Below are 19553 nucleotides of genomic sequence, written 5' to 3'. Positions count from 1 at the left end.
CCTCAGTAAGCACCCCCTTCTAAGGAGAAACAAGGGGGCTGTCAGGGTGGGGGGGTAGGACTCTCCAAAGCTGGCCTCTGACCTCAGTGGCACCCCACAGCCCTCTCCAGAAGCTGAAAGAAGCCAGCGAGTCTGAGTTTTCCTTGGGAGGTTTCTTCCCCTCCTGAAGCAGGGAGAAGCCAGCCAGGGCCAGCGAGAGGACTCCTGTGCCCCACCCTGAATGCAGTAAGACAGACTCATGGTTGTGACTGTTTGCTATTTATTCCCGCACAGAGAAGGCACAGTCGCGCTCAGATACACCCAAGCAGTTTGCGCTGATTCCAAGAGCTGCTGAGCGCCCGCCTGCTGCAGGGCCCCGGGCTCAGGCGGGGAACAGCTAACGACTGTTTCCAGTTAGGTGGGAAACTGCACCATTAAAAAAATCAGTTGTTGGAACAGTCCAGTGAAGAGGTAATAAGGTGTTTATTAAAAACTCTTTCACCCAGAGGCAGATACAATTTATAATTTAAAACCCAGCCCTCTGCAGAATAGGGGCGCGGGGAGAAAAACTGTGCAACACTGACGAGAGGACCGAGACAGGCGAGGCCCAGGCCGGGCCCCCTCCCCCAGGCCGGGAGCAGCAGCGGCGTGGAAGCTGGACCCCAGCCCCTGCCCAGGCCAGCGCGCGGGCCCCTCAGCGGGCCAGCCCTCGGTAGTGTGTGTCCACCGTGCGGCGCGGGTGCGGGCGCGAATGCTCACTCTGCTGTGGAAAGAGATGACAGCAGCTCAGGGGCTCCTGGCCAGGAAGGGGGCCTCGATCTCGCCCACCTTGAGCCCAAACATGGAGGGTTCCAGGACCACCTGGGGCCTGTGTCAGGGCTAGGATGAACCCAAGGACCCTGTCACAGGGCTCTGGAGAGGGGGCGCGGGGGGGGCTCCTCCTACCCCTCCCAGGGGCGCGACCTCTTAGCCACCCCTGACAGTGCCCAGAGCACCTACCTCCTCCATTGCTCAGGCTGTACCCCGTGGTCGCTCTCGGAGAACGCCAGTCGCTACAGCTCCTGCATGGAAGGACAGTCACCAACCACGGGACTCGGTCCACAGAAGGGAACCCTCATCCCAGAGCCCTCCTGGAGTCTTGCGGCCCGGGCAGCAACTCACCTGCGGTCCCCCTCCAGCGTGCTCTGGATTTCCTTCAGGACCCCTGTGGGCAGGAGTGGGGGACAGATGCCGGGTGAGGCTGGCAGGGGCCGGGCGGGACACAAGTCCTTCCCTTGCAGGGAAAGCGCCCTCAGTTCCGCCCGGCCTTGCTCCTCATGCCAGCCCCGCCACCCCATGCGACTCACTCTCGTCATTGAGCAGGGCGTGCTCCATCACAGGGCCGGGCCTCCGCTCTGGAAGGCAGAGACCAGGTCAGGGGCGCCCTGGGCCCTCCCCGGCCCCCGCCTCCTCATTAGGGTGCTGGGCGCAGGGTGCTAGAGCCAGAGCCCGGGACTAGAAGGGCTGCTACTTCTGTTCCCAAACCTGCTCTCCCGGGGGCCTCCCACCCTCCCTCCCCCAGATTGGGCCTCGGTGTGCTCTAAGGTGTGCCTCAGTCCCCACGCGCCCCTGGCCCAGAGGGGCCTGCCTTACCCTCTCCATCACTCTGGCTCCCTGAGTTCCTGCGGGGGGAGAGAGAGTGAGGACAGGGGCCACTAGGCTTTCCACTGTGGCTTGGAAAACCCCGGTCGCATGGAGCGTCCTGGAACCCTCAGCTGACCTTGCCTGCCTGAGCAGGGGGACCCGGGAGGTAGCCCAAGCCCTTCCCACAACAGCAGCGTGCAGAGAGGGGGCCTCTGGGGAGCCCGCTCCCCCCTCCCCCGTGGGCGCTTCAAGCAGGACGGGAAGGGGAGTGGCAGGGGCGGAGACCACCTATCCTTTACCCACCTGGTTCGGCCCAAGGCCTTCCCGGGACCTGAGCCGTTGCGTGGCCGGTTATGCTTCTTGGACTCTGAATCCACCAGACACCGGGGCTCAACCAGCCATTTGGTGGAGAGAGAGAAGCGCTCAAACTCCGAGGGGGAGATCAGGTAGAAACCTGGGGGTGGGGAGGAAGCAGGGGTCAGGCAGGTTGAGGCCAGCCAGGGGTCTCTGGCCCTGTGGCTGCCAACTCCCAGGGGGCAGTAAGGGCCAGATGCTCCTTATGTTCCCCTGGCATGGGCCACAACACCCTGACTCCCTCCTGGCAGTCCTGGCAGTGGGGGGGACCCCCACACCTGCCCTGCTGGCAGAGGCCCACGATGCACACCTTGGCCGTATTTGGTGAAGACGCAGGAGGCGATGCCGCTGACGTCCTCCCGGCGGATGCAGCTGTAACGCACCTGGGGCTTGAGCAGGGGCAGCGAGACCACCTGGACATCGCCCAGGTTGGTGAGGACCGCCAGGTGATGCTCCCCGTAGTCCTCGGCCCGACAGCTGCCGAAGTGGGCCACGCTGACCCGCCGTACCCGTGAGCCCTCCAAGGCAGTCAGCTTCAGCTTCAGCTTGGCACTCACCTTGGGCAGTGTGAACACCTGGGGCACAGGGCAGCAGTCAAGGCCACGTCATTTCCATCCAGCTCAGCAAGGACTCCTGGTCCCCTGCTCCGACCCGACAGCAAAGCTGCCTGGCAAAGCAGCTCAGTGCGGCTGCGCCTGCCAGGCTGGGGGCACTAACTCCATGCCGGCACTCTCCGTCCCTCCCACAGACCACATCAGTGCCCCCCTGGAGACCAGGTACTCATCCAACCCCGCCAGGCGGTGCCTCTGCCACCTTCACACACCAACTACAGATACAACCATGAGGACCAGACCTATCTCTGTGCCTAGGGCCTGCGTCCCCCATGCGCCAGGGATTCCAGGGGACCCCCCCTCTACCCGTGTGGCACCTTGAACTGCTCCTCTGACACGACAAGCAGCTGGTGGCTTCCCTGCATGTCCGGGCTTTTCGACAGGTCATGTGCCACCTCCAGGGGCTCAGGGAGGGGCACACTGCGCCCATCCAGCACCAGGATGCCCACCACAGGCGCTCGGTGCATCAGCTGAATTTCCTTGGCTATGGGAAGGAGGCAGGGGGTGGGGCTGGTGGGCCAGCAAGGCTGGAGACCCCACCCTGCTGCCCCCAGCCCAGGCGGGCAGCACCCTCTGCTCTCCCCAGCCAGCACTCACCCTGCTCGGCCCGCACCGGCTCATCCATTCTCCGTTCAGCAGGGGGCACCCGCAGGGAGAAGGCGTAGACGGTGCCCCCGTTGGTGCCGGCCCATAGCGAGGGGCAGTGGCGGGAGCCTGCCAGGAGGCAAAGGTTCATACCTAAGCCCTGGCTCTGGGGTCAGGTGGCGCCAGGTGACTGGGACTGACACGTAATATGTGACTCCATCTTGGCAGCAAACCCCGTGAGTGTCAGCTTCCTCCTCTATAGAATGGAGCTGTTGGGGACCCACCTGTTTCCAGGTGTAGACAGGAAAGGCAGAGGCTCCCTGACAGTTGAGGGCCCTGAGCATCCCTGATCCCAGCTCAGGAGAGCTGAGCCCTGAGATGCAGCAGCAGAAGTCCCCACCCCACTCTTGCCTTGGTGGGGATGGGCTGCAGGGGAGAACTGGCCCGGGGGGCTTCTCTAGGGCCCACCGGAGGCCAGGGGGTACTGGCATCAACAACCCTCTCTGCCACTCATGAAGGAAGATACCCCCCGCTGCTTTACAAGGAAGAAGCTGAGGCTCTGAGATGTTTAAGTGACATGTCCAAGGTCCATCTCGAGAGTGGGGGAGCCTGGACATGAAATCAAGGCAACCTGCTCGGGGCTCAGGCACCAGAGCGGGTAGGCAGGCTGGGGCCTGGTCTCCCCTGATCACAAGGGGAAACCCTTTCCAGGAGCCCACGAGCCAGCAAGCAGCAGCCTCCAACATGACCTCAGACCAGGGGGTGCTTGCCAGGGTCCCCATCTGGGCTGGCCACTCACTGTCTCTCAGATAGGTGTCGGCAAAGTAGAGGGTCCGGACAAAGCCAGTGAAGGAGTCCTCTGCTGAGCGGGCCTCGATCTTGCGCTGCACGGGTGCCAGCTCCATGTTCTGCAGGCCCGTCCGTTCTGCCCTGGCACTCCCCTCTGGCACCTACAGTGGGTGGGGCTGGGCCTGAGGGTGGGCTCTGGCCTCCCCTCCCTGGGCGGCATCAGGTTGCTCAACAGTCCTTCCAGGATGACTGGCTACAGCCCCACTAACCACCCGCCCCTAACATGTGTTGAGGACGTGACCCTACCCACTGTAACTACTGCCTTTAGTGCTGTGGGGGAGGCACAGGGCAGTGGGCAGCGGGGCAGGGCGGGCAGCTATGGGAGCAGCTGGAGCAAGCTGGGTAGGAGGGGTCGTCTGGCTCCATTGCTGCTGCCTTAAGCTCTCCCTGGGCCTGTGGCTGCCAGGGCCTCCCCCACCTCTCCTGAGGATCCAGCTGGTCGCCGCTTCCGGCTGGACACCCGGCTGCGTCGTATCCGGCGGAAGGACTGGCGCAGGGACTTCTTCAGGGACTTCACTCGGGACAGCGGACCCTCCAGGGCGAGCTGGTCACTGGGGTGCAGGGTGCACCTGGGGAGGGACAGCTGCCATCAGCACTGCAGGCCCGAGGGACCTCACTGGGCACCAAGCCGAGACGCTGGAGCTGGCCACCTCAGCGGGGCTACTCACTTGACAAAGACCTGCCGCCGTTGCTGGTGGTCAAAGAGGCCAAAGCCGTGGCTGGTGCCGAAGGCCACGAGCCGCCACTCGGAGTGCAGGGCCAGGGAGGTGACCACCGCTGGGGGCTGACACTGCACCAGCACGAAGGGCTGGAAGCCGGGCTCGAAGCGCACAGGGCCGGGGCGGGCACACAGGCGCTCATGCCCCTTCCAGCGGTAGCCCTCCTGGTCCCGCAGCAGGTCGGCCTCCACCTGCTCCACGGCGTGCTCTGCCTCCTCGTCATTCAGTTCCATCACCAGCACCTGAGGGTGGAGGCAGGTTGAGGAAACCCCGACGCCCAGGGACAGAGAGACCCCAGGGCCCTTGATGGGCAGTGGGGGGGGGGGGGGGGCGACAACAAAGCTGTGACCCTCACCAAGGCCCAGGGCCAAGCAGAGCCAGAAAATCTCATTTTGGTTTCTGGAGGAGAAACTGCCACCCCCGAAGGCCTCCTGTTAACGGGTTCAAGTAATCTCTACCCACTGTGCAAAGCAGAGCCACAGTGTCAGGGTGCTCCTGCGGCCCTGACATCACATAGCCCTCCCAACACCCAGATTCCAGCCCCCGCACAGCCCACCACCTGCCCTGCATACCTGCCCTGCAGTGCCTGCCACAGCCAGGTAGCCACTGTATTTGCAGAGGAAAATCTTCTGGATACCCAGCCGGGGGTCGTCGCTGTAGGGGTCAAAGGAACCGACCTACAAGGGACAAGAGGTCCAGGAGGGGCCATAGGGCCCGCCCCAGCATGGCCGCATCCCCCCGGTTCCCAGGCTTCTGTCCTCACCTTCCGGAGCGGGGGCCAGTCGTCCTCGCCCTGGGCGTTGAGGCTCTCACCGGGGTCGGTGTCAGTGAGGAACACCCGCACCGTGCTGAGTTTGTAAAGCAGCCGCAAGCAGACCCCCGAAGCGTCCCAGAAGCGTACTGTGCCATCCTCGTGCCTGTGGGCGGGGGTGCCTGAGGCCTTGAGAGGGAGGCCAGGCCGGGTGCCCGGGGCTGCACGCACCCCTTGGAGCTCTGCTCCACCCACACAGCGCAAGGACAGCACCACCCAGGTCACCTACCCCGTGAGCAGCAGGTCCCTCTGGGGCGGGGCCGGGGCCAGGCTGGCGCCGCCATCAATGGGCCACTCCTAGGAAGAGAGACCGAGAGGTCCGCGGGGGGCTGTGCCCTGAGGTGGGGCCGGGGCTTGAGCGGCACCTACCATGGTGGAGAAGTGCATGTTCTGCCGGCTGCCGGCGGCGATGACCCGCTCCCACAGCTTCAGGGGGATGTTGGAGACGTGGTGGGAGCAAGTGATGGCCGAGCAGTGCAGGGAGGCCAGGTAGGGTGGCTGGACCGGCGGCCAGCCCGCCGTCTGCAGGTCAATCACCACCAGCTCCTCCTCGGCCAGCACCACCAGGGCGTAAGGGTCATCAAAGGCTGGGGAGGACAGGCCAAGGGTCAGGGGCGACGGGAGCCAGCGGGCAGCAGTTGGCCCCAGCCCACCCCTGAGGAACCTGAAGCTCTAGGGTCGGGCCGGGGAATCTGCATTTTAGGATTAAGCTCTAAATCCAATGACATGCAGAAGTTATGTGCCACAACCGAGCGTGACTGGTCCCGGCATGCAGGGCACGAGCCGGGAAGGGCAAGGAGAGCGTGCAGCAGCCAGAGGTGTGGCCGGCTCGGTGCCCACCAAGGAGGGGTGCAGCGGGGCCGAGGGGCTCGGGGAGTGGCAGGTTTGAGAACACCTTTCGCCTTGCTTGCAGACAGCCCACACCCCCCGGGCCCACCCCACAGCTGCCTACCAGCGGCGGGGTCCTCCTCGGAGAGCACAGTGAAGTCGATGACGCGGGAGGTGAAGTCGAAGGCAGTGTGCTGGCTGTCGCGCACCACCGAGATGCAGTGGCGGTCCCCGTAGCTGGCCCGGGGCATGCCGCCCTGGAAGATGGTGAAGGGCAACCTGGCCGGCACAGAAGAGCAGGGGATAGGCTGGGCAGCCATTTGGGGGTTTCTGGGACCAGGATCAGTGGCAGGGCTTGGGCGGGGGGGGGGGGGCTCCCGGGTGAGCGCTCACTCAATTCCCAAGGAGGGGCTGGGCGGACCCCATCTCTTCCCAGTCGCACATCCTGGGATAACTAGGGGGTTGGGGAGGTGGATGCAGGCTGATTCTGCAGTCACTCCTGCCTCTAGGGGAGCACCCAACCCCCCTTTCTGCTCAGATGTTGGGTTTCCCAGTACAATTTTGCTAGAAGAAATGGGTTTGCTATAGAGCTGCAGGGTTTGAAGCCTGCTGACCTTAGTCATCCTTCTCGGAGGGTGAAGGGAAAGGATGGGGGTGCTGTGTCAGGCACTGAGCCGTGACAGGGAGGAATGCCCTCTCCCTCCCCTGGAGCCCGAGACCCCCAACATGGAATGCAAAGGTGCAAAAGCATTCACCAGATGCATCTCCCCCAAACAGAGGCCTGAGGGGCCTGTCCTGCCCTCCCAGAAGGCTCTGCAAAGGGAAAAGGACAGAGCATGGGTAACCTACCCCTGCTTGGTGGTCAGCCAGAAGACTTTGGTAATAGCTTTGCAAGGAAAAGGACCTAAAAAGTAAAGGTATTTGCTTCAACAGGTCTTCCCGCCATCAGAGTCAAGGGCTACCCACAGGCCAGACCCCGGACATGCACATCTCAAGGAGACCTGTGCTTTCCAGTCTTGCTCCGAGCACTTCCGAGCAGGCATCAGAAAGCCTGGGTGACTCTGGACAAGCCCAGACGCAGGAGATGCCCGGGGAGCAGAGAGCTCTGGCCCTGCACATGAAAGGCGGGCCCAGGGAGGACGGCGGGCCTCGGGACACTGACCGTAAGGCACGCAGCTGCGCAGGGGCTCCAGAGGCTGGGCGTCCCTGGACACAGGCCACTGGCAGTAGCTGCCGTCGGAATGGCAGCTGACAATCAGGCGGCCATCCCGCTGCCAGCTCACACTCTCCAGCTGCTGTGGGAGTAGAGGGGTGTGTGGGCTGGGACCAGGGCATGGCTCCTCACCACACCCTGTCTCGGCACAGAAGCCATGTGGGATACTTGAGGTCCAGGAGAGCCACCTACCTGGCTGCTGAGGAAGTGGCAGAGCACGAGGCTGCCCTGCAGGTCCCAGACCACAATGAGGCCCCGGCTGTAGCCGATGAGGATCTGGTTGGGGTCCCGAGGGTGTTCCTGCAGAGCCTCCACCATCTCAAACACCCGCCGGTGGCGGGCCTCCTCGGGCAACCTGGGCGAGGGGCAGACAGTGAGCCCAGCGGGCGTGGCACCATGCAGCAGGGGGCCTGGGACTTGCCAGCAGTGGAAACATGGTCAGGGCGCAGCACCAAGGGCAGGAGGAGAAACGTGTAGTGTGAACCCGGAGATGCAAAACCCACACGGAGAAATGCAGGAGGAACAACTCCAAGGAAAGTGGATGTGGGGGTACCTCGGGGGAGGGATTCCTTGGGGGGAATGACAAACTTTGATCTCACACCTGGCTGGCTGCAGGATTACAAGAATCCCCCCAATGCATGTTCATGCTTAGCGCACGACTGTAAAGAGGTGCTATTTCATGACAGAAATGTTTCAAGATGCACAAAGCAAAACTGTATTAGTAAACCTGGCCTTAAGCCTTGCTTGACTCCCTTTTTGCCTCCTTCTCTGGGCCTGGAATGCTGATGTGAAGTCTGGGGGCAATGCAGCCAGCGGAAGACCATGAGGTGGCAGGCATGGGCCCAAGACCTACCACCAGGGATGGAAACAGAACCAGCCCCTCACCTCCGGCCAGACCAAACCTGTCTGCACGAGCCCCCCACAGACCAAGATTATACCCACATACTGCAGCCGCACCTCTCTGGAGTGAGACCGGAGAGCAGGAGGTCAAGGGGCCTTTAACCTGCCCTGGAAAGGTCTCCTTTTTAAACACCGTTCTATCACCATCTACTACTTATATTATTGGAAATAAATTTCTTTTAATCACAAGTAAACAATGCAGGATAACACATCTTGGAAACATCCAGGCGCAGCAGGAAGAACAGCAGAGGGAAGTGTGGCAGGACAGCCACCCCGCGAATCCGCCCTCCAGGTGCTCCTCAGCGAGACTTGGGTTTGCTCGGCCTCCTCCGTTCACTCACGCAACACTGGAATTGTCCTCTAGACGCCGTTTTACAATTTGCTTCCCTCCCCTGCCTGGCACCTAAACAGACCATGGCCGTTTGCCCCTACGTTTGAGTATCTTCAAAATAGTCTTAACACATGTAAGTGATGTCCTTACGGAGACAGGTGGCTAAACGATGAGGCGGTTTCAATTTTTTTGCCACTTAAAAAAAACCCACGCATGCCTTTCCCCCTTAGGACGGAGGCCCCCAGACTTGCTAGACTGAAAGTTTGGATGTTCTAAAGTTTTTTAGACAAGTGCCAAAGTGAACGAGGACATCGATTGGTAGAAGGGGCTCCCAGAACACTGAGGCTGGGAGAGCCAAGTGAGGGGTTGCGAGAAACAGGGTGACCTTACAAAGAACGTCGGTCTAGGAGGTGTGACGTTACCAGACCTTTGCAGCCACATCTTTTCACCCCTGCGAGTGCTGTGATGCTAACACACTAGGGAGTGAGAGTCCCAATTTGGGGGTCAAGTGGGGGTCTGTGTCCCCACAGATTTCTCAGGAGAGAAACAACAAGCACAGGAGATATTCCTGGGGCCCAAGAGGAAACGGGCCACCCCAGCTGCGGGGGCCGGGCTCACCGCTGCAGCACTGAGTCCGAGCTGATGGCGCGCTCCTCCAGCGTGTGGAAGGTGGGCAGCTGCACCACGAACACGTTGCCGCTCTCGGTGCCCAGGTAGAGCAGCTCTCGGGAGGAGTGTGGCAGGGCCACTGTGATCTGCGTGGCGCTGGGGGCAGCCCTGCGACGGGAGGGACAGCTGCCCGTGAGCTGGCTTCTGCCCGGGCAGGGTGGACCCCATGGAGGGGATCCCTGACTCCTGGCTGCCAGCATCTGCCCCTCGGGAGGCCAGGCCCCGGGCAAGCAGGCCCCTGAGGTGCTCTGATGGGTCCCACGGGGTCTCGGGCCTGTACTGGTCAATCACTTTGTGCCAAGACAGGAGGCAGATGGCCGAGAGCTTGGGCGAGGGACATCCCAGCAGAGGCTGCGGGATGCAGGAGGAACGGGAGTCTGGCCAGGACCCACCCCCTCCGCCCAGAGCACCTGCGGGTGGAGGAACATCGGCTCCAAAACCTGCAGTGCTTCGGGCTCAGCAGACACTTCAAAGTGTGAGGTTGAGTGTTGGGTCCACTTCCGGGGAGGGGCCCTTGGCATTGGGGGCACAGCCAGGCTGAATGGGAGAGGAAGGGACGGAATCCTCACCCGGGGGGGCCTCGCAGCGTGAAGCACTCGTCTTCCTGCAGCTCCGACACCCCACCTCGGACCTTCAGGCTCCACAGGTGCAGGCTGTTGTCATCCAGCAGCGTGATCAGCTGGCACTAGGGAGGGAGCGGGCACACAGGGGAGCTGTCTTCTTAGCCAGGGTGGCCAGCAGCCAACCCCAACACAGGGGCGGCCTGGCTCGGGAGTTCCAGAACCAAAAGTCCCCTGGCTGTTCTCAGGGTGGCTGGTGAACTAAGTGGGGTGGGAAGGTGATCACAGAGCCTCCCACTGGCACAAACCCAGGGTTACCAGATACCTGAGCCCCTTCTGGGAGCGAGAGAAGGCCAGGCGGCCCCTCACCTGGCCAGGCAGGAAGTAGATCTGCACCACGGCGTTGTTCTCCCGGTGCAGCCCCATGAACTCCACCCCTGGGGCGCCGTAGCTATGAGGGCGTTCAGGAAAGGCTGCAAAAGGCAGGACACCGCCCACCCCTTGCCCGCCTGGCCCCACACAAGGAGTGCAAACACCAGGCAGCAGACACGGGCCTGCCCTTCCCACCAGACCCTGGTCTGCAGCTGTGGAGAACAGGGGAAGGCCTGGCCTGTGGGCTCCCACCAGTGAGCTGAGCTCCAAGGTTGGGGCCAGCCCCCCAGGGAGAGCTTCCCAACCAGACGGATGGGGCTGACTCCCCAGAGTGGTGAAGCCTCCTGGCAACTGCAGGCTGCTCACTGCACCCCACCCACCTGAGCTGCATCAGTTACCACACGGTGGCACCTGTGAGAAACCACAGGCCACCCTGGGGGATGGAAGGGGTGGCCAGCAGCCATGACCCATGAGTCTTAGCACCAGGGATTGGTAACCAGGATATGGCCGCAGCCTGGCAATGATTAACTGGTCGAGGGAGGGCTGAGCCCTGGCGGGCCCTGGGCCTTCCTGTGTCTCCACTTCTCCAGCAGAGAGCAACGGAGTGAGTTAGAGTGGCTGGAGGAGGGCTGGCTGGGCTCTCCAAGGGTGATCCCCATCTCCCAGTTCCCCTAGGTTTCACGCTGGGGTTCAGGGCAGATTCAAGGGCGGGCGGCTCCCACACTTGTCACCCAGTCCACGCAAGCTAGAGAACCAAGCAGTGACCTTCCAGCCTGGAACCTGGGGTGGCCTCCGCCCCCATCAGCCAAGTGCTTTGGATAAAAAATGACCCGACCGGAACAGGCATTACCTCAGACCAGGGAAGGGGCATCCCTGCCAACTAGGGATTCACTGCACCCCTCTCTGGTGGTGGGGTATGCGCGTGGTGGGACAGAACCTGGAGGAACAGCCACCCGAGCGCTGCTGCTCCTCCGCCCTGGACAGAGTCCTGGGCCAGTGCACTGACTTGCGGGAAAAAGGTTAAAAAAAAACAAAAAACTCGGGCCCATCCCCTGCCTCCGTGCACTACACTCAGGGCTGACTCTTGAGACTTTTTGGAACATCCCAGGGACAAGAGGGGCCATCTTGGTGAAGGTGAGGACTTTTCTGGAATCTTCTGAATGCCCAGGTGCACGCCCTCCAGGGCCCCAGGGTGGGAGCTGGGAGAACAGGAAGGATACAGTTTGACTGCTCCAGAGCGTGTGCCGATGGCCAGGAGGTGCAGCGTGGGGCTGTAGCCAAGGGCGCTGGGCTGGTGCGGGAAGCCATGCTCTACTGTCTGTGGAGAAGCAGGAGGCCGGGCGTCAGGGTCTGCACGCGCTCCTCCACGGCTGGACAGAGGAGGTGCTGCGCAGCTTCCCGGGGGGGGGGGGGGAGGGAGAGTCCAGTCGTGTTCGGGTTCCTACACGGAAAATCCCAGACCCACAGGGCCCACCCTCAGCCCATCTCTGCCCTGTGCGATCCTTCTCCCTGACACCATGGTGGTCACTCGCCCTATAGGAGCTGGGTCTCTCCACCACACACACACTGTGGGTGCCCCAGCCCAGGGGGCTCTGCACAGTGCGGACAGTGGTCACTCTGAAATCCTGTGGCACCATAGCTCCGGCTGGCCCCTGGGGTCTCACGGAACTCCCAGCAGCCCTGCCCAGGAGCTGTCCTTGGCCCTGCTTCCCTGAAAGTCAGCTTTCTTGTCACTGCATTCGCCACCATCCTCCTGGAGGGGAGTTTCTGGAATGTCGTTGAGGACACAGGCTTTTGCTCATGTTTTATTCCAGAAGTAATACACATTGTAGACAACTTGGAACATATAAAGGAGTTTGAAAAAGCCCCAAACAGCCTTTAAAGGTGTAAAGAGCCTCCCCATGTGGAGTGCGCTGGCCTCTGCGGCTGAAGGCTGTGGGCTAGAGGATCCACGATTGCTCACTGCAAGGAGGAGCAACCCTGGGGCTCCTGTCCCTGCCTGCGACTCTGAGTCTTTCTCCTCAGGCAGAAGTCCCTGGATGGGATGGAATTACAGGTTACAAAGGTATAGATTTAGACGAGCAACCTATCTTGGGGAAGGTTTTCGGTTGTTCCTTAATTCGAGAGCCCTAGCCCCATCTCCACCTCCCACCCCGGGATACTGAACCTACAGAGCTTGATCAGGGCCTGGCAAAGGCTGCCAGCCAGAGGCTGCAAATACTCTTTTTTAAAAAAACCAGGGAGGCTCTGCCTACAGGAAAAACTTGCACCAAAGAGGCTGCCCTGTTAGCCTGTTAGGCCGCTAAAGAGCTAAGTCCTGGTGAAATAACAAATTCTACTGCTCGTACCGTCCCGTCCTGACCGGTGATTCGTGGAAGGAGGCCATGCTGGGGTCAAGGCCAGCAGGGAGCACTCCAAAGAGTGCCTAAGCCAGGGACTTGGGGTCACACAGGTGGGGGCCCCCACCCCCACACCAGGCTCTTTGCCAGGAACATGATCTGCCCCACAAATGACTGTACCTGGAACAGCTGGGAGGGCAGAAGTGGCCCTGCAGGACCCTCCTCCCTGCCAACCCCAACCCAGGTTCTCGATCAAGTATGTAAAAAATGCAGAGCGGGAGAAGCCCTGGAGAGATAGCAGAGTATCTGGAATGTAAACATTTTCCAGGAAAGGAGGCAGGGCTCCCGTGGAGAGTGTGAGACCAGCTTCCCCCAGGCTCTGCTGGACTCACCATTCCCAGGTTGCTGCGGCCTTAGGGAGTCGGCAGCCAGAGCTCAGAAAAGGTGACTGTGTCTTCCCGCCCCAGGAGCAGCTCAGGGCCAAGCCTCTAGAACTTACTGGGAAGTCCGACAGGAGCCGGGTGCGGTAGGGGTACCAGCCCCCCACCCTCCACCCACTGCCCAGCACAACAGCTACCGGTCAGTAGATGCCAAGCACCTCCGTATGGCTAGTGGCACCAAGGAACAGAATGTTTAATTTGTCTAATTCTAATCAGCTTACGGTAAAGAATGGGCGCTCAATTCAGGGACTGCAAGACAGTTCAAGTATGTTCTTGGGTCCAAAGGAACAGAGACTAGAGTCAGGCAGGCCAAGCTTTGGACCTTCCTTTCCAGTCAACCTCCCAGACTCTAAATGCAGGCCACGCCCACCGAGTTGAGGTGGGCTGAGAGTGTGAAATACAGCCAGGATGTCAAAGGCTCAGTATGAAAACACAAACACAAACAAAAAACCCACGCCACTAAAATACCTCTTACACTGGAGCGCATGTCAAAATAATCATTAGAATATTTCTAATAATTACTAGAACATTTTAAATCACACGTGTGGCTGGTCCTAGACACCCGGCTTCAGGGCCTGGGTGGTCAAGTCAGAGGTGAAATCCTTTGTGAGGCCCCTACTGAGCCGCGGCGGGGGGACCTCCCTGTACCTCTTTCGCTCCTGTCCACCTCTATGGCCTGGCTTCCCAGAGAGCGATGGACGTCTCCCCATTCCTCACCTCCTTAGGGTCCTGAGCACCCTGGGCCACCTCTCCTGGCCCCGCCCCCTCCTCCTCCACAGGCTGGTTTGTAAAGGGTCCAGGAAGCTTTAAACCCCTCCTGGCCCGGCACCAGCCCCTCTGAGCCTCCAGCCGCTATCAACTCCTGCACTGAGCAGGCGAATGCCCTGGCTCGAGCTCCCTGCAGCTCAAGACCACCCGACGGGCTGGCCGGCTCGGCCTCCAGGGCCTTGTCCATAAGGTGTGGCTCCTTCTTAGGGTCTCTAGCATTCTCCTGCATCTCTTGGTATCCTCGCCTCTCTGGGGGGACCACGGCTCTCCCTCCAAGCAAAACAAAGGGCGGGGATTTCAGTTGACCCTACCTGGCCAAGGGCCAAGTGAGGGAGCTCAAATGTAAATTGTTAGGTGACAGGGGCTCCCCCAGGTCTGAGCCTCCCCCTAAGAGGATGCATATGAGACCCAGAACTCCTTGAACGAAGCAGTGAGGTAAAGTGAGCGCTCTGGATACAGGCTGGACAAGGTGTGGGAGCCCCGGGTGAGGCAGGGGACATCTTGCTGGAAACGGGGAAGGAAGGGATTTGGCCTAAGGACCCAGGTCAATTAAGGAGACAGGGAGGAGCTAGCTACCAAGGCCTGAGCAGCCGGGGGAAGCCGGAAGGTTCCACAAGGCATCTCCGACCAGTGCTTCCTGTGACCCTAACCTTTCCCTTTCCATTCCCTGGGAGTCCCCCCGCTCACAAACTGCTAAATGCCTTTCAAACTCCTGCTCTGGAGTATAAGGGGCAGGAGGGTGGGCTCAGGGGTGCCCTGCTGTGCAGCTTCCCAGGCACAAGGGACCCCCAGGCTGCCCTCTCAGCCTCGACCCCAGCCACCTCCAGCTCAGGTTCAAGCTACTGGGGTGACCACTGGGGCCATCCGGCCCTCTCTCCTGAGCTCAGCACCCAGTCTACCTGGCCCTGCCCCCACCCTGTTACCTGGCTCAGGTGACCTCTGCCAAGGGAGGAGAGAACAATGTGCTCTTTTGATGAGGAGTTGGGAAAGCAGAGCAGAGATGTGTTGGCGCCACCAAATTGCAATACTAGCCTGGTGTGGCAGAGAAAGCCCTGTCTGTCTCTGCTTGCTCCGGGACCCCATTTCTGGCTCCCAGAAGGGAGAGAGTGAGGCTGTCAGAGAGCACAGGGGCTCTTCAGCCTGCCCCACACAAGAGCAGGCCCCGTCCAAGCTCGAGGCATCCCTGGCACTAGTGGGGTGTGGGAGGACGGGCTGCCCAGGGTCCTGGGGGTGGGGGCCCAGCAGGGCTGGGTCGAGAGGCACTTCCCCATGTGGGGTGTGGTCAGCTCAGATTCCAGTTGGTGGCAGCAACCTGGTCCTCCCTGTGTGGCTGTCACCTGACACCAGGGGCCCCACCACTCAAAAGGCAAGACAAAGCCACTGGGCCTGCACTGGCAGCCAGTCAGGACACTGTTCAGGACCTGAGAGTGGGGAGAGTAGGGAGGGTGGGGGAGGTGGGCCCGGCAGGAAGGTCCAGACACTTCTGAGGCAGTGCGGGCTGCACAGGGTGCCCGGTCCATTTCATCAAGGGAGGATCAGGCCTCCAGGGATTTTCAAGGAAGAGCTTTCACTTTGGGGTGAGCTTGTGTCCCTTCCACAGTCACATCCTATGGGGTGGCCCAATGGGTCACACAGTCCCCTTGGGGGTTCTCAGTGTCCCTGTTGTGTGGCTAACTAGTCTGTGCGCCCCACAAGCTCCAGGACCCACCACACACAGCAGGTGAGTATTCCACAGGTAAAGAAACTGAGGCACTGGAGGTGAAGCAAAAGCCATCACGGGTAGAACCCCAAGTCCTGGTTCCCAGCCTGGTTCCCTTCACCATGAGCTCCTGCAGATTGGGACCAACCCCTCTGGGAGGCATCCTGAGGACCAGGCACAGATGGAGTGCCTGGATGGAGTGACCAGCCCGGATGGAGACCCTGGTGACAGCCACTTTGCATGTGGGAAAACAGGAGCAGGGAGGCTGAGACACGTGTACAGCCGCTCAGGGAGCAAGCAGCACAGCGTGTGTAGACACAGGCCTCTGACTCCGAATCCCCACCTCTGACCACTGCACCCCCAACCCTTGGCTTCTTGGCATGGAGCCCTTAGCGAATGGGGCGGGCAGTTCAGAGCATCCGTCTGCAGACACAGCTCCTTCCCAGGTACCAAAGCCAAAGAAACAGGCCGGGCTGCTCCCAGCCCCTAGGACCCCATCCTGCTCTTTGAGGCACCCGCCTGGTGTGGGTGTTGAGGAGTTTGGCCAGAGGTGCTGGGGGAAGAGGCCCTGGCTTAGAAGCTGGTGTCTGGAAGCTGCTTGGGACAAGCCCGTGAGGGTGCCCAGTCCCGCCCCACAGAGCGCACTTCCGGGACAGAGCTCAAATAGGCCCGGCTCCCTGTCCCCAGCAGCCCCACGGGGCTGCATAAGCCACTGCCCCCAAGAGCCTCCTCGCCCAAGGGGCCCAAGGCTCCCCAAACTCAGCCTTAAGCCAGTTAACGTCCACAGAGCTGTCACTGTGGCCACTTGCCGCGAAAGGCCTTTCGACTGATCCATGACGCCATTTTCTCCTTGCCCTGACTCCTGAGAGCATCTCAGAGACACGGGGCTGGGCCAAAGTGACCAGCTGGTCATGCCAGGCAGTCAGGTGCCAGGGTGCCACACCAACCCCTGGACGAAAGCCCCCTTAGTAAATGGAGACCGTCGTGATGCAGCTCTGTCCCCATCGAATCTCATGACTTTCCCTCATCGCCCCGGCTCCCCATCCCAGCACCCAGCACCATTACCCCCCAAGATGAGACCTCAGTCACCTGGACACTCACCTCCCCTCTGCGCCCTTCACTCCCAGGCTCTCATCCACCTCCCTCCCTAAGTGGTTCTCTGGCAGGTGGTCCCCCAGGGGCCAGAGATGCTACCACCTGGTCAGGTCTCCTAAAGGCTCTGAGGTTACCTGCTTCATTTAAATAAAAGGCCCAGGGCAGCCCTGGTGGTGCAGGGGTTAGTCTCAGCACTATGAAGCTATTGGCAGCCACTGCAGTGGCTGCCCAAGTTCGATCCCTGGCCGGCCACGGAGTTGACCCACAGGGCACGGCAGACCTCTCCTGTCTCCCCGCTGCTCCCCTCAGCAGTGTGTTTCCGTGGATCCGCCTGTTCTGTTCCCCACTGTCTCTGGTGAATCCTCTCACCCCCCACACCTCTGGCCTACACCCCAGCTCTTGTATGCATAAACAAATCTTTAAGAAAATAATAATAAAAAAATAAAAGGCCAAGAGTTACCTTCTGTGAGTCCTCAGTCCCCTGCTGCAAACCCACCAGGGTCTGGCACGGCAGGCCCAGCCTCCCTTTACTCTACAGTTCTGGGGGAGGGAAGCCTGAGGCTGGGAGGCACTGGGAAGGGCGGGCACTGGGAAGGGCGGGCCCACCCTTATCGATCAGGCCTCAGCCTCCAATTGTAACCCTCTGGCACTGTTTGCCCAGAGCCTAGGAGACTGACTTCCCTCCCCACCCCCTCAAGATGTTTTTCTGCCACCTCTCTACTCCCAGGAAATAGAATTTCAGACCCTCCCCCACCCACCACACCAGAAAAGTCCTGGAGGGCAAAGGTCTTATCACCTGAGGTTCCCACAGCCCCAGTGTAGTGGGCAGTGTAGACAGTAGGTGCTCAATGCATGTTACTTGCACGTGAATGGAAGGAGAAAGGATTATCCCAGGAGTCTCTCCTCCCCCTTCCCCCCCAAATTTGGGGACCACCAGTTGGGGGGCATAGAGGTGGGGGACACACATTTCTCTACCTCAGCCCCACCCCAGTCTCACCCCACTACAGTCAGAACTTGGGGCGGGGGTTTGCTCCTCTTTGCTGAGCCTGTCTATCCGGTTTGCAGTGAAATTGGCCACCTTTTCAGGGTGTGAGATCCACATGTCTTGAGGGGCCGTGGAGGTGTACCAGGCTTACCCAGGTCCTGGGGCCTTTGTCCCCCCCCCCCAGGATGCTGAGACCTGCACCCATCAACTTCGGTAGCAAGGGCGGCGGGCCCCAGGGGCTCTGAGATTCACCACTCCAGCATTTTCCGGGGCCCCAAGCCCTGCACGCAGGTCCTCTGCAGTGGGGGTCAGCACTCGGGGCAGCTCAGATCCAGCAGAGCCCTGGCCTCCCCACAGGCCACCACACACAGGCCAAGAAAATCAAGAGGGAAACTGCCCGGGAACCTGGGGACCCCACCCACCTCAAAGAAGCTCTCTTTCTAGGGAGGTGGCCCCTCAAAGCAGCAGGGAATGTTCTCTGCATGTGAATGACCCAACTCCCTGTAATCCTCAGAAGCAGGTGTGGGAGAGTCACTCAGTTCCTGAGCTGCAGAGCCGGGTTTGAACCCCACCATCCTGGAGGGGTCCCCTGACCCCCAGGGGAAGAACATCCTATTTCTCCCCACCCTGTGGCCCACTTGCAGGGCAGAAGGCAGCTGAGGCAAAGAGGCCAAGAGCCTAGATCAAAGCAGAGGTAAGAGGCTAATTACCCCAGAGGCCGCAGACTGCAGAGAGGCCGCAGATTGCCAGGTGGCCAGGGCTAGTGGTAACGCCCGCGCCCTCCCAGTCAGGCCTTCTCGGGCACCGGCCCCTGTGAGGAAGCCTGTGCAGCCTCTGAGATCTTGGGGGGTGCCTCAGGGGCAGGTTTGGGGTTGGAGTGGTCAAATGCAAACCGGGGCCCATTCTCCCACTGCCACCGCTGCCCCCTCACACCTGAAACCCACCAGAGGGAAATCTGTCCTACCTGTGGTCAAAGCCGCCTTTCCTCTGGGCACAAGGTGAGGCCCTCGCAGCCGAGGCTTGTGGCCCAGAGCGCCTGGCATTACAGAACATTACACCCCTGGGGTTCACCGTCCTTTCATCTTTCCATTCCCAAGTCTCAACAACCACGTGAGGTGGGAAGCAGGCAGCTTGTTTTAGCCTCATGCCACAGGTGGGGAAACAGAGGCCTGGAGAGATGGGGTGACTGGCCGAGGGCCCAGAGCCAGAGAGAGACCTGGGGGAAGTCCCAGCTCCCGGGCATCCTGCTGCCCTTTCCCGGGAAAGCCCTCTAGCCATACCCCAGCCCCGAGTCAGACTCCGGGGAGGCGTGGCCCGCAGGGGCCAGGGAACCAGAACCAGGTCCTGCTCCCAGTACCGCTGACCGGCGCAGGCTTCCCTTACCTTGTTGAACTGGAAGAGGTCCCGCTTGAGCCGCTCCCGCACAGGGTCAAGTCCCGACCTCAGGAACCGCCTCATCTTGCTCGGTTTGCAGCCCCCTAGAGAAAGGGGCATGGCTGCTGAGCACCGGGGAGCCCCAAGACTGGCCAGTCTCACCGACCGCCCCCTGCATCTCGGCATCCCCAAGCTCCAGGAGAGCCCTGCGCACCTGGAGGCTCTGGCCGGCGTTGGCCTCATAAGCCGCGGGAGAGGCTGGGGGCGGAAGCCATTTAACCTGGCTTTATAGGAACAAGAGGGCCAGGGGCTCTGAGGTTAATTAGCTTAATTGTTAACCTGTTTTCTGAAAAACCATAAAACTCTGGCTAAACAGAAAGGGAAACTTCACAGGGCTCCTGCAGGGCCAGTTGGAAGGTGGAGAAGCAAAGGCTTCCACCTGGGCTCCC

General features: G+C 61.0%; 1 protein-coding gene across 1 annotated transcript; it reads right to left on the bottom strand.

Annotated features, from left to right (window-relative positions):
- Positions 1 to 673: 673 nt before the first annotated feature.
- Positions 674 to 19276, bottom strand: LLGL2 (LLGL scribble cell polarity complex component 2; the record flags this gene model as incomplete). Its single annotated transcript, XM_084238075.1, has 25 exons — positions 19114 to 19276; positions 11625 to 11722; positions 10402 to 10483; positions 10042 to 10157; positions 9422 to 9580; positions 7765 to 7927; positions 7522 to 7654; positions 7209 to 7263; positions 6484 to 6638; positions 5901 to 6118; positions 5761 to 5828; positions 5484 to 5637; positions 5293 to 5397; positions 4670 to 4962; positions 4420 to 4570; positions 3952 to 4102; positions 3165 to 3281; positions 2885 to 3051; positions 2267 to 2531; positions 1906 to 2056; positions 1612 to 1640; positions 1326 to 1373; positions 1141 to 1183; positions 979 to 1040; positions 674 to 807 (listed from the first exon to the last, which is right to left on the bottom strand). The coding sequence occupies exons 1-25, from the start codon at positions 19222 to 19224 to the stop codon at positions 674 to 676; spliced, it is 3228 nt and encodes a 1075-aa protein (XP_084094201.1). The 5' UTR covers positions 19225 to 19276.
- Between the last annotated feature and the right edge of the window lie 277 nt (positions 19277 to 19553).

This window comes from Talpa europaea (assembly GCF_964194135.1).
Source record: "Talpa europaea genome assembly, chromosome: 7".
Classification (NCBI taxonomy): domain Eukaryota; kingdom Metazoa; phylum Chordata; class Mammalia; order Eulipotyphla; family Talpidae; genus Talpa; species Talpa europaea.
Note: the sequence above shows the minus strand (reverse complement) of the source record. Positions and strands in the feature narration are given on the sequence as shown.